The sequence below is a fragment of the Periplaneta americana genome, chromosome 5 (assembly GCF_040183065.1).
Source record: "Periplaneta americana isolate PAMFEO1 chromosome 5, P.americana_PAMFEO1_priV1, whole genome shotgun sequence".
NCBI lineage: Eukaryota > Metazoa > Arthropoda > Insecta > Blattodea > Blattidae > Periplaneta > Periplaneta americana.
Genome location: NC_091121.1, coordinates 105,723,631 through 105,742,262, shown reverse-complemented (window position 1 = coordinate 105,742,262; position 18,632 = coordinate 105,723,631). Strand labels below are relative to the sequence as shown.

At 34.4% G+C, this 18,632-nt stretch overlaps 1 protein-coding gene across 1 annotated transcript in view; it reads left to right on the top strand.

Moving 5' to 3' along the window:
• The window catches only part of tup (LIM1_Isl and LIM2_Isl domain-containing protein tup), a 452,945-nt gene that overhangs the window by 228,169 nt on the left and 206,144 nt on the right, over positions 1-18,632 (top strand). The window contains exon 4 of the mRNA XM_069827047.1: positions 5,601-5,893. Within this exon, the coding sequence (XP_069683148.1) occupies positions 5,601-5,893 (293 nt within the window). The remainder of the gene's footprint in view (positions 1-5,600; positions 5,894-18,632) is intronic.

The following is an 18,632-nucleotide window of genomic DNA, read 5'->3' as shown; positions in this document are numbered from 1 at the left end:
ATAACCAACTAAAAAAAAGGAACTCTTTAGTCAAGTTGTGCGTACATTGGTTACTAAAGTGTCCCGGATCCTAAGTCTGTTCATCACATATTAGCTATAAACTAGTGTTGAAAATGGCCGCTAGAGAACATATTATTTTCCAAGCGCAATTGGTATGCTGATTATTTAAAAGATGAAAGAGAAGAAGGAATTGTGCCAAGACGAAATGTTTATGTTAGTTTATCTGAACAAAAGTTTCTGGAGAGATAAAGAATATTTAAAATAGTTGCAGCTAAAGTGATAAAAGAAATAGAAGACAGGTTAGGATACTCATCTATCAGAAACATATCACTAACTCCAATGCAGCAATTACTCATTGGTTTAAGATTTTATGCTTCAGGCTCATTTCAGCTTACTATTGGGGATATCGGTACTGCAGGCATTTCAAGGCATATGCAAGCCGTGTGGTAAGTCGAGTATCTGCTACCATTGCCACAATGTACTGTGTTTCCAAGAGGAAAAGATAGTGCTAAAATTATTCAAGATAGGTAGACTAGGTCTACACAATATAAACAATTCAAATCAGTGTCATATTATAAAACAAAACACTAACGAAAAGCACAATCTTGGCCGCGTTCATAACAGCACCATATTGCCAAGGCTTATTAGATATTACGCTCCAACATAAAAAAATATGATTTAACAAGACTTTGTAATCTAGCTTTCAAGTAAAGCTCCCTGTGAAGAAGATTTGAACAATTTTAAGGGAAATATTGTTACGGGGCCGGATATCGATCCCGGGACCTTTGGCTTTGAGTTCTTCTTCTAATACGACTTCATGTCTCACAGAGTTTGTGTGCACTCGATATGGGTTTTTGGCGTCTTGCCAGCCCACTTGAGGTAGGCTATGTGGATATAAAGGAAAAATTGAGACGGTATCGGATGAAGTTCCTAGGTAGCTCAGTCGGTAGAGCTTGGCGCGCTCAGCCAAAGGTCCCGGAATGGTACCCGGTCCCTTGAAATTATTAACACGAGTTTTGTTAACAAAACACATGAAAAATATTATTTAACAAGAGTTTTGTTAACTAAATTCTAACGGCTGTTAATGAAGAGTGTAATATTTAAAATGACTGTTAAAAATTAAATGTTTGTTAGTAAAGCTCTTGTTATAGCATATTTAACGGAGGTTGACGAAACCGATCACGAGAGCTGGATTTACTCTTTCCATTCCTTGTGGAGACATGACGCGTCGATACCTGCTGTTACTTTACAAACATCTACATCTGTGTTGCAGTGGCGACTTTAGAAGTTTCTTAGCTTATAAAAACGACAAAATCTTCTATAAGTAATTGTAAAATAAATGAAATGTAAGGCAGGAATTTCTTTACTAACTTAATATACAACATTCCTTTCAGTATACAGGAATGAAAAAAAAAAAAAAAAAAAAAAAAAAACTATTTTCATACTATAGTAAGTAGCAACCATTCATTTTTACCCAGATTCTCGCTGTTTCTCTCTTTCTTTTCTATCTTTATCCCATTTACATTCCCTTTCTGTTTTCATGAATTAAGTTTCTGTGTAATGTTCTTTCTAACCAAGGCTTCATTATTTGCTTTGAAAGATGAAGTGTTGAGTCTTAAAATATATACCAGTACTAGATAACTATCGTGTATCCATTGCGATACTGGCATTTAATGTATACGTTTAATTCATTTTGAAAAACATTTGCTCGCAAATGTGTGTAGAACTAAAGATTGCCATTAACTCGATAGCAATCTGAGAAATTTACCACCGGACAAAGACTTAAATATCTAGTTCCTAGCCATATTTTTCGCAATATATTACGAGCGAAGAATATTGCAAAGTAACCAGTTTCACTTGCAGAATATGTGGTGCCTTATTGAAAGGTAACTTGAAAGGAATGTTAAACAGTTATATTTTCTACTTATTTTTTTAAACTCCCCTCTTTGACACAGAAATATTGTTCCCATCACTCATTGTGATATTCTGCCAGTTACTACAGTATAATCTGTCGCTGAACGCGGATTGGTTTGAATACGCAATCTTCGGCAAGCGAAAAAAGCTTTTCGTATTTAGCCTATAGGATGGGACCAAACTGTGACGCAGAATGAATAGCTCTTGAGAGAGCCTGATGAATTGATTGGCTTATATGTTCTGCCATTAGGATTGTGTTGAAAATCGTGACTTATCTATTGTGAGATCTTTGTGCTATCATTTTATTTTTAATAATCTATGTTTAATCTATGGGAGTGGCATCCAGTTACGTTCACTAACTTACGGCGCAGTGTGTTTTTTGGTCATTTCATTATCGCTTACTATTTTCTCATTTATGTATTTTTTTATGTTATCGTTTGAAAACCTTGATCATTTTTCTTTAAGTCATCTTTCATAACATATGTATAAAGTGTGAATACTAGTATTTCAAAGATCAAATCAGGATACGAAGACAATAAACAAAGATTCTATAGGCCTAAAGATGTCAAATTTCTCTTGTTTTAGTCAATTTTATATAACGTACCTGTAATTATTTTCATAGACAATGTTAGCATTTCTAGCCCATTCGGAAGTTTAAAAACGATATGTGATATTTGAAGCTAAACATTCCCCTTCACAAGTGATATCAATACGGTATCAATCATGAGGCAACTAAGTCAGTAGATAATGGGGTAGGGTGGTCAGTTCCTTTTCCATTCCATTGAATAAATCTCTGACTAGTTACACATTACACTAATTAGACTTCAGACGTATAGAAACAATAACGATTCGACTTTTGCAAAAAAGATACATGTTACAAATTTAATGTTTTGATATATTCAAGAAAAACATAATAGCAGGTAGGAAACTTAAAATTGGAACTTGGTATTCTTGTTACATGAAGTTAGCTACAAATGTGACTGATACATGTTATAATTTACTCATATTATTATTCCATTGGCCATCCATTAAATTACAGTTTCCATGAAAAAACCGATTTTGACAAAAATGTAACATATGTCCTTTTTGCAAAAGTCGATTATTATTGTTGTTCTGAAACATCGTCAAGTGAGAAGGACTGCCTGATAATAGATGTAGCCTACATATCATTGAGAACTTCAATCCTCATAATTGTAGAAATAAAATTTCGTAGTGTTTTTTTAATTATTTATGTTGGTTTTCTTGTTTTTTTTTAATATAGACTTGCTGAAATAGAAAGATTGCAAACTTACATCTAATGTATGGACTTACTGAACGCGAAGACGTTAGGACAAAAAGCATTTCCTAATCGGTATCTTTCAACATAAAATTTCTTGGGATACTTACAATAAATGCCTTGAAAACAATATTGTTTATTACTTACTAATCAAATGTTCAATATGTGAAATAAAATGACAGCGAATCTAGCAACGGAAAACTGGAATCATGGAGCAAGTGAATTCTGTGATGGGATATTGGCAGACTATGTAAATGCTTGGATTGCGAGTTTCCGGGCTTGTGCCCCGTTGTCTCAGTTGCTAGAGCTAACGTTTCGACCATTCTGCTGTGGATAAAAATTGTCAGTAGGTAGAGATAGGCTATTTATGTATTATTTTTCTAGCAACTGAGACAACGCGGCACACGGCGGAAACTCACAACTCATTAACAGCAGCCGCGGAAGCGTACGCCAATATTTAGGCCTAAATGCTTATTCGGCAATGAACTAAGATAATAACTGCATTCAACACGATAACAATTTGCAAGTAGATATGATATGAACATGTGCTTAGGAGGATAAAGAATAATAGCCTATTTAAAATTACAACATTAAAAGCAGATCTTGGTCCTCGTAAATCTACTAAGTTATGTATATACCAGTGATGTCAAAGCAAGTGCATTTTTCTGATCTTGACGTCGTGCGCGGGCATCAAGCGCTAGGTATGGAAGGAGAAATAAGCAGCCTGTTGGATTAAGAAAACAGTGGTGCACAAACTTCAAACGGAACGTGAAATTTTATGTCGTTATTTTTATATGGCTTCTTTCGATTTTATATTAATTAGCCTATATTGTTTGTAAACAAAAGTACTAACACCAATTTCTTAATATTGACGTCTTGGGTTTTAAATGTTAATAACATAATAAAGAGTTAAGAAGGAATATTCACATAAATTCCATAGTAGTAAAACTAGTGTGCTAAGTGAATGAAACACATTATTCAAAAGAAAGTGACATCCCCCCCCCCCACAAGAAAAAGGGACCGAGTATGACATGGTAAGGAATTGATATTGATGGTAGCCACCGGCGTGGCTCAGTCGGTTAAGGCGCTTACCTGCCGTCTGAAGTTGCGCTCGGGTGCGGGTTCGATCCCCGCTTGGGCTGATTACCTGGTTGGGTTTTTCCGAGGTTTTCCTCAAGCGTAAGATGAATGCCAGGTAATCTATGGCGAATCCTCGGCCTCATCTCGCCAAATACCATCTCGTTATCACCAATCCCATCGACGCTAAATAACCTAGTAGTTAATCCAGCATCGTTAAATAACCAAACTAAAAAAATATTGATGGTGTCTTTAGGCTTATATAAGTAATCAATGAACTGATCAAAATATAGTACAAAGCAAAGTTACCTAGTTACTGTATATGTTTTAAATGTAACTAATGTTCCATAACAAAACTCGTATCGCATTATGCTTTTAAGGTGATATTGGTGAGCAACTTCCTATCATCGGAATATTAAATTAATTTCTCGAAACCTGCTGAAACTATAGAGCTGACATTTTTACAACACATGGGCACATATCTTTTGTTTATGATGTAACAGTAGTTGCTTTGTTAATTCATTTCCTTACAAAGATTTTCCATGCGAATATTTTCAAAATGTGTAATGCACTATCTTCAGCAATACGTATTTACGGTATACTAGGTTTAAGAAAACATTGTTTCAATACTTGTAAGGCAACTAAATAAATAGGCCTATAACTTATCTGAAAATTTCACTTTTCTATAAAATAAAAGTTGAGAAAATATTCCTTTTGAATAAGAAAACATACTTTTGAAAAATGAGCATTAAAATTAAAATGACATTCTTATAATGCACTTATAATTCTCAGAAAAATAAAAAAATTAACATGGATACAGTTTTAATAAGTTCTCTTCCCTATATATATTGCATCAGTGCTGACCATCCCTCAATATAACTCGACCAAGCGGCATATACTAACCTCTCTCGTCTCTCTTTCCTTTCCGCTGTAAAGCGCTCAGGCTCTCCTGAGCTTTAAAGCGCGCGTTTGCGGGTATGGGCATCAGTTGACATGACTGACTTAAGAGTTAATATCATTAGGCTAAGTTTGTAAATAATGATGTAAACCTGCCCCAAATGGTTTAAACAAAGATATTTTAGAATTAAAATATATATATTTCATATTTTCTTATATTGCCGAAATGAATGTCACAGTTCATATTATGAAGAGTATTAGTCATTACTACCAGGCCAATACAAGAAAAAATATACGCTACTTCCTCAGAATTAGTTCAAATTTACGGCAAGATGTAAAATCTCAGACGGACCTGAGTGACATCAATAGTCTGTCTTCCTACTTCTCCAGTTGTACAAGGACGTCTACTAATGGTTTGTGTTGAATGTTTGTGCAGGCTGTTCGGGACCAAGTGCGACAAGTGTGGGCTGAGCTTCAGCAGAAACGACTTCGTAATGAGAGCCAAAACGAAGATATACCACATCGAGTGCTTTCGGTGTAGCGCCTGCGAGAGGCAGCTGATTCCAGGGGACGAGTTCGCTCTGCGGGAAGACGGCCTCTTCTGCAAGGAAGACCACGAAGTGCTCGAGAAGGCGACCAACAGCGAGAACAACAACAACACGACCAACGTCAACAACAATAACAGCAGTCACAACAACAACAATAATAATAACGAGGGCTCCAACTCAGGTAAGACAGCAAGTCATCAACGTGTTAACCTGAATTTTGGGTCTTATATAAGTTAGCATCCGACTTCAGCGTTTATGTTTTTAAATGCACAAATTAATTTTAGTCGAGGACATAATTTTTTTCTCATCCAAGTTCTTCATAGATTATAACAATTCTTTATTTCATAATTTTACTCACTATGCAAGATATTTCAGAAAGAGTAGTAAATATTTAGGAGATGGTAGTATAAACTACTGCGAGTAAAAATTGCATATAAACAAGTGTTCAATTTTTAATGTTTGTGGAGATGGAGTTGTTTGAATGTTACACATAACAAGCCTTGAAAAAAAAGGTATGAAGGAAAGATAAGTAACTTATTCGTTGCACTTATTGATTGAATAAAAACTTTACAAAAGATATGAACGGATAATAAAATATATTGTCCTTACTTCTTTGTAGACTTTGCTTTACATACATTCCCAGAGACAATAATCTAAAGGACTAAGATCTGGGGACCTCGGTGGCAATGAATGTGACCACTGCGCCTTATCCATCGTTAAGAAAATGTCAGATTTAGATTATGTGTCGCCTGATGATTATAATGCTCAAGAACTCCGTCATCCTGGAAGACTGTACCATCCTTGTAGCCAAAGGAACCTCTTCCAATAATAGTGGAAGCTCGTTTTACAGAAAGCCTGTATAAACCTACATGCGTCTCGTAAGACGATTCAGTGATACAGCAGGCCCAATCAAGTGATTTTCAGTCTCGCTGCTCCGTATATTTGCAGAGAAGCGATGTTGATAATTTGTAAATCACTAAATGCAATCAATATGTTATTTGTCTCTCCTTGAGACCTTTTGTAAGGCTTTTATGCGTGAAATTCAGACAGTTGTATCTCCATACCCGTTGAAAATTGGATATTATAGGCCCTAGTCCTCGCCGCCGTTTTTGGCATGCGAAATAAGTAATGGGAACCTTAAGTGCGAATGTCTTACCTTAATAGCAGTTTATGGGCGATAAAGCTTACAATTGTGATTGGCAGATTGTTGCTGTGACGTGTATTTAGGAGGAGATACCGTTCTCAGCTGCAGTGGCAACAGAAACTCACTGACTGGACACTGTACTCACGGACACACCGCAGGAACGCTATGTGGGGAAAGTTAAGTGCGAGTATCTTACTTTTGCCGCAGTCTGGTCAGCAAGACTGACAACTGTGTTTGGCAGATTGCTGACGTGACGTATATAGGTGATACCATTCTCAGCTACACTATCAACAGATGCTCGTAGACTACGCATTGTACTCAAGGACACGCGCCAGAAACGCTGGCGTCAGCAATACATGTTTATACGAACTTTTTTTATTTGGAATAGTCCATACTACCCCATCCTAAAATGTTCATTATTCCTTCTGAAGTGCCCGGTACAAAAGTACTGCGATGTTACAAGAAATAAATTTGAAGATCTTGAAGAAAAATATTTACCGAAAATATTAGCACTGTGTATCTATGTCTCAGTATATAATTGTATGTTACAAATATCGGACAGTGCCTTAATTTTTACAACTAGCAATTTAATTTATTGTACCTGAATTCTTTATTCTGTGAAGTAGTCAATACATATGTTTGGAAACCATAGAATAGAAGAGACACAGTTATCACCTTATAGGCAATATTTTTAAAAGTGTTTCCTTACTCGCCTTTCTGTTCGAATTGCATCACTCTTCAATTGTGATATTCTCATCAGTATTGTGAAGTCACTATAAACAGGATGATATAGTTAAATAATCTAACAGAGGAAGGAAAAACAGGAGCTCTGATCTGTTTGTTCTTTCCTGTGCTGATTTGTATCTTCTTCTATTTGGAAATGACATTAGCATGTCATTGTAAAAGTCACACGCTCCACTTCCTCATTGGCTGTTCAGAATTTGATTACACAGACGTCATTTCACGCATTGCGTTTCCTTCCACACAGCTGTGATAGATCACTGCAATTAGTGACGGGGAGTACAGAAAGGAGCAAGGTCATAAATATCACGTGTTTGTTGTGTTCATCTCTAAACTGATACGGCAATTTGTTGAGGCGTTTCAAACAGAAATCCTCTATCCTAAATTTCGAAATTCTTCCGAACCGCATCTGTTACGTCCACAAGATTTAGTAAGTCATCAGTTGGTTGCTATCACCCAAATGTTCATTTTCGCTTTCTATATTTACAACGACATGTGGCGGCTAGACATTCTCTGGCATCGGCAGCCAAGCTTCCTGGACCTCCATGCTGACCAAGGAAATATGGCTTATTTTCCATCCTCACAGCTTGTGCTATTCTTGGACTTATTTTATGTTTCTTGGTTTAAAATTCTAAGCGGGTCGTTTCCGTCTCGTATTTGCTTCAAAACCAGTGGCAAACCAAACTGCTATAAACGTCAACATGGGAAGTTTGTTATGATTTTATATATATTTCAAATACCTAGATCAAAAAGAAAATTTTAGGCTGTTCTTCAGTGCCTCGTAGCTGCAGTATATCTTGTCAACAGTGGCGTAGAGTTGATTTTTATTCTTTTTTTTTTTTAGTTTCAGGGAATATCTATCATTACGGGATGGTGATTATGATGATGATGATGATGATAAAATAAATCTTTAAGCATACTAGGCCTATATGCTTTTCAGTGCAGCTTAAGTCTTGCGTTATTGCATTAGTAGCAAAGGAGTAGGCTAGTTGCAGGGTTGGGCGTATTTTACGTGTAATTTACATGTAAAATAAGTAATGTAGAAAACTTTTATACACTGAGTAATAAACCGACATATTTATTAATTTTTTCAATCTAAACATCAAATATTTCATTCCTTTTAAGTCCTGATAAGAAAAATGTTTGTTGGAGCAGAAAAAAATATATATTTTGTGATTTTATATTGTAATTTTTACATAGATTGTAGGCCTATCATTTGTTCATACTTACTTTTATTCACTCTAATACTTAGAAAAATAGCAATCCTTTGCTTAGTTTCAGTTTCTTTGTAGGAAAATACCCAATAACATCCTAATTAATCAATTTTTTTTGGGGGGGGGGAACTGTATATATATATATTGTAAAACACAACTAATAATGAATAAGCCTAACATTTAGCAACTAATAGGTCTATCACCTGTTAAATACATTTTAATAATTAAAATAAATTTAATTAAACTAAACAGTTTTTATTGATTTCCCGAAGTTTTGTTTTTGTCACTTGTGTGGTTTTAAAAATAAACGATTCTAGTAATAAAAGCCTTTTTTATAGTATAACAGTTTAAGATAAATATAATGATTTGAACATATTAACTCATTAAATATAATAATTTTCCAAATTTTCTAAATGGTAAATGACTAATCAAATAGTTGGGAAGCATGGCTGAATATACTGTTCGTATGTCAGAACATTAATAAACTTATTTTTTCAATCTTCGCTTCCACTGACATTACTATATTTGTTAGTAGTAGCCATGTGTACAGTTCATCACAAACTGAACAAAGAAAAACTAAAAATAAACGTTCTTGGATGTTTTTTACGTATTTTACATTTATTACGTTGATTAAGCATTATGTACGCGTATTTTACTGTAATGTAAGTAACCCTTTTTTACGCGTCAAGTCCCAAACCTGGCTATTTGTAATACAGTAACTTCAAACGTTGCTTCTTTAAACGCACTTATGTTCAGAAAACGACGCTCAGATGTTTTGCCTTGTGTAGGGCATATCCTATTTTAAATAATCTTCTATTCTGTTAATGGTAAAAAATTATATTTTTGTGAAGAAACTTATTGCCGTTGTTATCCTTATCAATTTAAATTACGCAAATAGCTTAACCGTCAAATTCTGTTATAGGCCTACTTCTCAGCAACTTACGGATCTATATTCATGGAGATAATTTACATTCTTAGGGAATTCACATTGCCACTAACTCTCTTCTTAAACACTTTAAAGTAAAGAGTGATCATAAAATTGTGGGTTAAAAAGTTTCATTTTTTGTTGTGATTGTAACTTAAAACTTAATGAATTGCTCATGTCTTTAGTTAACCGCAACCAGAATGTCAAATAGGTCTATTTCAGTAAATATTATAGCTTTTGACCTCAACTTCCATGGATTCTATTGCGTCTCCAGTCAATTTAGAATTTTGTATATACTCTTTTTTTTTAATAAAATTATTACGAATAGAATCAATTTTTTTGTCTGAGTTCAGATTCGGCGCAGTACACAGTACAGAATACATGGTCTGTAGAATTTAAAATAAACGGCCAGAATTTTCAAATATTGATGCAAACATTCGGAAGAAAGAACCTAAGTCGAAGTCCCTATGGGCTGTTAGAAAGACATAGCAGGAAATACCCTTTTATACCCTTTTAGAAGTTCATTTTTACTATTTCCTGTTAGAAAGGAAGACATCCTGAATGGTATCTGTTTTATAATATTCAATATATCATAATGGGAATATGCTGGTCTACCTCAACTTTTTCGTTACCGAAGATAATCTTACTTTATTTCTGCATGCAAGGCTTCGGTCATTTTTATGAATTACTAAACCTGCCTCAAAACCACAGAAAGATGTGAAAAATACCGTAACAAGATTTATGTAACTGAAATAGCAATGGATGGAAATCAGTTCAGTTTGCGAGCGTACATACTCATTTGTTTAGGCCTGTACAACAGTATTATCACAGCGTAGTATATACAGTCACGAAGCTTGAGTTGTGAGGGTGCTAGGAACAATAGACTGTGCCGGTACTATTTCGTATTGTCTGTAATGAGACGATATTAGCGATCCTAGTGGGTAGCAGCTATCTATGGATGCATACGTATTTACTACGTATTGAGCTTCGTGACTGTATATAGGCCTACTAGACTGTGATATTATCATAGGCCTATGCTTCGGCTACTAATTTATAGTCACAATAAAAATATCGTTATTAGGATGTAGTCAAAATCAATTCGTTCACTGTGTCAGCTGTTGTGCTTCAATACGTAAAATAGTAACATCCCCTTGCACAATATTCTCATTTTCTGAAACTGTTATTTTGTTAAGGACAGTATCGAAAGCTTGGGAATCTCTTTAGATAATGGTTAGTTTAGGTTTATGTTTAATAAGCAGTTCCTAATCGTATTAAGGGATGTTCAGTATGAAGGTTCCTCTATTCCAGGGTAAGGCAAATTTGACACCCGGGGCCAGATACATCATAACGTCATGTGTCTTCTTTCTCCCTCCACCACGACCTAATAGTGGATATTCAACACAAGTAGACGTAGTGGTGGAATTTGAGTAAACTTTTGCACCACTGCAGTACGATGGGAAATAAAGCAAGGATATATAAAGAAGATTGGGGTGTGAATTGTTTTGTTACATAGAAAGACAAAAGTACTTATTGCGTAATTAGCAATAAAATGCTGTCCTCCCTGAAAGTGTATACCAGTGGTTTTCAATCTATGGTACCCGTACCCCCAAGGATACACTGAGTTGTCTGAAGGTGTACGCACCCCACTGATTACGTATGTAAAAATGATGACATATTTATTTTATTATACTTGTTGATAATTATTGCATTATATTATAGTGTCTTTTGCAATAGCAACTCTTGTTTTTCCTTGCTTTGAATACCATTTTACGTAAATCTTTACTGTTATTATTGCATCAATAACTACTGTATAATAATAATAATAATAATAATAATTTTATTTATTTAGTTAATCTGACAGAATTAAGGCGATAAGGCCTTCCCTTCCATCCTACTAGATAGCACACATAAATACAAAAAAATATAAACACTGATGAAAATAATACAAATTAAATCAAAGCCCTGAAGATGGTCAACAGTGTCAAAAGAACACTATAGGATGACATCAAGCTAATACAAGGAAAAAAGTAAAGAAAAAGAAAGATAGCAATGATAACAATAATACATTACATATTAATTGTCAGTTTTACAACAGCATAGTTACAATACCTAAATACAATAAAGAGTTGTTGCCATGTTACATTCGTCTTACAAAATTCACAACTATTAAGGATTGAGCTTCAAAGGGTTCCATCTAGCGTAGTAAGCTTTTTACCCAACAGAGTTAATCTAACGAAGGCTATAAGAAGGGAAAGATTCCAAGACCAGCTTGCTAATCCAAGTTTTTGGAAGAACTGCATGAGATTCCTGACAAGTACGCAACTATACTACAGGATGAGAGATTTTTATTGAGCAACTCTTACACGGAGAGCGGGAATAACGAAAATCGGATCATAATCTTTGCAAGTAAGGACAATACCACCGCGCTATCCACCGCACTTATGGAATCAGTATCAGGCCACGATTCAAAATAAGCATAGGACCAACTATCTACAGTAAGTGAAGGGTTCCACAACAGATTTAAACAAATGGTTGGAAGACACCATCCTGATTTTTATTCTGCTTTGTCAGAATTGCAAAAAGAACAGGGCGATTGTGAAGTTATGACAAATGAATTCCGAATGAGTCGACGAGTCAAAGCATTGCCGAGGAATAAATTGTTGACTGTGCAGAAGAGGATAAAAATAGCTATGGACTACCTGGTTTACAAGGAAGAAGGACATCGGCTGGATTATCTTCGTCATCTAGGCCATAACTCTACTTTATGAACCTTTACTGGTACTGCTACTGCTACTGCTACTGTTACTGTCAATTCATTTCCTTTTTAATTTTCCTTTCAATAAATCATAGTTTACGAGATATGTTGTTTGGTGTTTTATTAAATTATTTTTAAATTTCAGAATAAATGACATTCGGATAAAGTGTCTTAGGAAAACTTGACATAGGCCTTAAATTTCGGCCTTCGGAAAAAAGTACCTTTCGGAAAAATGGTTTCAGAAAAATGACCGTAACCGTTTGTCGCTGGCTTTGCACGTTGAAAAGAGCGGTTCAATCGAGACTCTCGACTTAGAAAATGTCATAAAAGGTATGGGTATGTGGAAAGTGTAGAATTACTTGAGTGCGTGAAGTTTGCCGAGAGCTCTTCAATGAAGTTGTTTGACAGACTGTAATATCACTGTCAGTATGGTTTCGGTCCAGAGCAACTGATACTATGTAAATACTGAGATTAGATACCGATTGAATGCAAGCCGCTATCACTAAAGCAAGTACCCGCAAACAACTGTGATTCTTTATTTATATTTTGATACTGACATCATCCCTCCATTGAGGAACAAACTAAATAGCTTTCTTTTAGTAGTTGTACTCTGAAGACATCTTAACATTTAGGAGAAATCTATGGATGATTTTTATCAATTATCAGTGAATCATTGTTCCATTTTAAATCTCTTCTTTGTAAATTTCCGACATGTATCGGACCGTGATTAAGGTCTGCTAAGATATTTCTTACCGTATCTGATCTCCAGTTATAGGAGTTGAGTAGAGTTCTACGAAATGTTTATTTGGCCATTTTTCAGTCTATTATTCAGTATGGCATTCTTGTTTGGGGTGGAAGCACAAAAATTAATCTTAGTCCGTTAAATTTATTACAAAGACGAATAATTAAAATTTGTTTAAAGAAACGTTTTGATTATCAAAATAAATTAATTTATTCTGAATTTAATGTATTTAGGCCTAATATTAATCGAATTTATAAATATACTCTGTTAAAATTTTATCATAAAAACTCATAATAAGTTTATATTAGGCACATAATCATGACACAAGACGAAATAATAATTCAACATTAGTAGAACTTAAATGTTTTACATCTGCTGGTCTAAAGCATAGCATAATTTTGTCCTTCGGTGTATAATTCTGTAACTAAATTACACCCAGAACTTCTAACATATAACCCACTAACATAATATAACTAGAAAATTAGAAACGTGTTAATGTCTTCAATTTGATTAAATAAATTTATAGCCTATGTGTATGAATTAATCAGCCTATAATTTCGGAAAAAAAATATATATATATTTTTTTTCTTCATACGAGTACAATGTCCTATTATTCTTCTCAATGTTAATATTATATTATGTAATTTCATTGTAACTGTAATTTTACTTTTAGTTCCTATTTTACTTTATTTATATACAGTATTCCTCTTTTAGTCTATTAATATAATATATCTGAACTGCGACCGAACACGAGCGCTGCTCATTCGGTCTTCAAATTTTATTCATACTGTATTAATGTATCATATTTTTATATTGATGTATTATTTATATTTATATTGTTTCTATTGTTGTAATTATATTCTGTAGACTTGTGAGAATAATCTTCTGTTGTACACAAGATGGTTTTATCACTTAGTTCTTCAAATGAAGCATGTCCCAAGCATACTTTTCATCTATAATTTTCGTATGGTTGTGATCGGGAAACCATTATAACTCTAGTTATTCTGTTGACATGTATGTAAAAAAAAAAAAGATGTACGATCAGACTATGCAGTTCCGCCATCGTAATGCTTCCCAAGTTTTACACGGCATAACATAGTAGACAGTGGCTAATTTAACATTTTTACGTCCCAAAGAGAAAAAAAATACAGGAGTACATTTTGTTAAACGGTTTTGTTTAGGATTCTCACACATCCGCTAAAACATGGGAACGTTCCTTTTTTCGCTTGTGTGTCCCGTTGTCCTGAAATTATTTTGGTCCGTATTTAAAAATTAATGATTGAAAAAACAAAACTCAGAATATTAACCGTTCTCTTCAATTTATCCTATAATATCAATCTTCATCACTGTTCATGACATTGAAATTCGTTATATTGGCAACATTGGAGGCGATGCTGAATGTTTACTAGGCTATGTTCTTAAAAGAATTCATACTATGAAGAAACCTGCTACGAATCAAACATTGTTGAATCTCGTTTGTTTAATTAGATAAAAACAATGAAAAATATTCTGAATTCCAAAGAAGGTAGTGAATTAAAGCAAATTAATAAATCAAAATATTTAGACGAAGTCTTTGTGGATCTGTTTAAAAGTGTTGAAAAGCTTCCAAATTTTAAAAAGTGTTAGAGTTTGTTATGTATATCTCTGGTACAAATGCAAATGTGGACTGACGAGAAAAACAAGTTGCATAATTCATTCATTCATAATGTTCTGCTCAAGGGCGGGTGTTTTACTACAAACACATCATTCTTCAATCTTTTCTATTTTCCGCCTTTTTCTTAGTCTCCACGTACGATCCATGAATCTTAATGTTGTCTATTATCTGATACCTTCTTCTGCCTCGAACTTTTCTTCCGTAAGTTGCATATAAAGATAGTAAAACCAATGTTTATTTCGAAATTATCTTCCAGTGAGGATTGTGTTGCATTTCATGACATAATATTTTACAACAAGCAATAATTGTTATAAGAAATTCATTCCCCAGAAAAGTGACTGATTTAAAACAGCGTATTCTCAGGTGAATCTATTTTATAAGGGATACATTTTCAATTAATTTTGTTCAATTTGTTCTTTAGTACTTTTTAAACAGTAAACTAATATTCAATTTGATTTAATTGTATTGTTTTAATCTCTTCAAAAACAAAGGGATAAGCGCGATGGAAAATATACATCAACGTTCAATTCTTAAAACCAGTGTTCAGTGTCCCGTAATTTATCTGATCTTTCTGGGAACCCTAGTTTGAGTTAACTATAGAATACGCTATTAGTAATATTTGTAATAGCACAAACTGATATCTCCAGAACCTGGAAATTTGTAAAACATAAAGAAGGAAACCTAGAAGTTTGCGTCGCATTCTGACTCGACTATAAGCTCAAGAGACATTATAATAATGACTGTTGTGTAACGAATAAAAATGTCCGTCGTGTCTACGTAGAGGAAAATCACGACTTGTTAATTTTTCACTATTGTAAATAACCTTTTGAATATATTACACCAGTAATTTTGCTGTGCCTCAACATATAACTCGAAATGATTTTCTAGGGTTCCAAAGCTTATTTCTATTATTATTATTATTATTATTATTATTATTATTATTATTATTATTATTATTATTATTATTATTATTATTTATATGTCTATGCGGATGATATGAATATGTTAGGAGAAAATCCACAAACGATTATGGAAAACACGGAAATTTTACTTGAAGGAAGTAAAGAAATAGGTTCGGAATAAATCCTGAAAAGACAAAGTATATGATTAAGTCTCGTGACCAGAATATTGCACGAGATGGAAATATAAAAATTGGAGATTTTTCCTTCGAAGAGGTGAAAAAATTCAAATATCTTGGAGCAACAGTAACAAATATAAATAACCCTCGAGAAGAAATTAAACGCAGAATAAACATGGGAAATACCTGTTATTATTCGGTTGCGAAGCTTTTGTCATGTAGTCCGCTGTCAAAAAATCTGAAAATTAGAATTTATGAAACAGTTATATTACCGGTTGTTCTGTGTGGTAGTAAACTTGGACTCTCACTTTGAGAGAGGAACAGAGATTAAGTGTGTTTGAGAATAAGATTCTTAGGAAAATATTTGGAGCTAAGAGGGATGAAGTTGCAGGAGAAAGGAGAAAGTTACACAACGCAGAACTGCACGCAATGTATTCTTCACCTGAAATAGTTAGGAACATTAAATCCAGACGCTTGAGATGGGCAGGGCATGTAGCACGTATGGGCGAATCCAGAAATGCATATAGAGTGTTAGTTGGGAGGCCGGAGGGAATAAGACCTTTGGGCAGGCCGAGACGTAGATGGGAGGATAATATTAAAATGGATTTGAGGGAGGTGGGATATGATGATAGAGAGTGGATTAATCTTGCACAGGATAGGGACCGATGGCGGGTTTATGTGAAGGCGGCAATGAGCCTGCAGGTTCCTTAAAAGCCATTTGTATTATTATTATTATTATTATTATTACTACTACTACTACTACTACTACTACTACTGCTGCTACTACTACTGCTGCTGCTGCTGCTGCTGCTGCTACTGCTGCTGCTACTACTGCTACTACTGCTGCTGCTGCTGCTACTGCTGCTACTGCTACTGCTACTGCTACTGCTGCTACTACTACTGCTGCTGCTGCTGCTGCTGCCGCCGCCGCCGCCGCTGCTGCTGCTGCTGCTGCTACTGGTGCTGCTGCTGCTACTGCTGCTACTGCTACTGCTGCTACTGCTGCTACTACTGCTACTACTACTACTACTACTGCTGCTACTACTACTACTACTACTACTACTACTACTACTACTACTACTACCATCAACTTACAGTTTTTATGTTTCTGCGAATTTCGATGGTACTAGAAAGTTTTTTTCTGAAATGCTATGAGTAGCGATCGTGGTGTTACATTGCCTCCAAACAATTTATATCGAACAATAAACGGCACTGGTGTTGCATGAATATACTAAGTAATTTCGCCAATTAATTCATCACTTAAAAGTATAAAAGAATACTTTTGCTCAAAAGTTTGGTTTCACCAGCTATCAGTCTTGGAGAATAAAATTAGAAAAGTCAGTGTTTATATTTTGTATGATTCCATGGCGTAGAATAATGTCATTTGTTGACTCATTCACACACTACTCCACAGTATCATCACTAATAATATCGTTACTAATTATTTCATCAGCTGCTTCAACACATAGGTCTATATGTGATTCGAATTCAGAAACGTTTTCTTTCTTCCATTCTCTATTATTATTACTGTTGTGTTTCGACTTATTCCTTAACGGCTTTAATGTTATCGTCATATTTAGACCTGTCAGTATGTTTACTTTAACTAGCCACATTTTTTGTACAAAATGTAGGCTATCTATCCTCTATATCGACATTCTAAAAAAAACGTAGTTTCCAATTCTCGCTTTTCGTTTGCTAGTTTACGAATTGGCGCTCGACTTAATTTTGGGCGTTTGTTTTCGTTACGTATACTAAGTAAAGTGTTAAATAATATGTCTAAAAGAACAAAAATGTAAAATAGTTAAACTTATTGGCATAAGTTGGATATACAGTAGAGCATCGATTATCCGAAACAATTGGTGACGGGGGGTGATCGGATAACTGATTTTTCGGATAACCGATTATTTACGTCGAAAACAAATTTTACTGATGTCATAGGAGCAGTATGAAATAAAGAAACACTGTTTTTAAACACAAAACTGTACATGTAGGCTATATTTTGTATCACACGTCTTACAAATAAAACAGAGAACTGACTAGCCTAGTTTGACAAGTTCAAAATGGCCATTAAAGTAGGAAATACAGTATAGGAAAAGAAGCCAAATTTTTCTTTCCTTCAGAGCTGAGACTCATGTTTCTGCAGCCAAATCTCGCAAACAGCACTAGCAAAACTTCTACATGGCGAGCGCGCAAATTTGAATATGCCGACTGGAACGCTTTCGGTTAACCGATGTTTCGGTTCATCGGTATTCGGATAATCGATGCGCTACTGTATATGTTTAGTTCTTTTTCTCTGAAGTCATTTTTATACCAATTACAAACCGACTGCGAGAACAATCATTTACAAGGCGGTATTGTCGTCTTTACTTCAAACTTTTTTTAAAATTTCAGTAAATCATTTTTAATTAACTATTAAAAACAAAATATATCTATAGTAATGTCACGAGAGGTTTGAAATATGCCGATAAATCTAGAAATCTCAGACCTCGAGTGACATTTAATATGATTATTTCATGAATAAAATAAAAATATAAATTATATATCCCTAAAATTCGCTCACAAAATGTTAATAATTGTATATTTATGAATACTAACCTATTCAGACATTTTGAAGTCGAAATAGATGAATAACGATTACTGCAATAAAGAAATTGAATGTTATTCAGT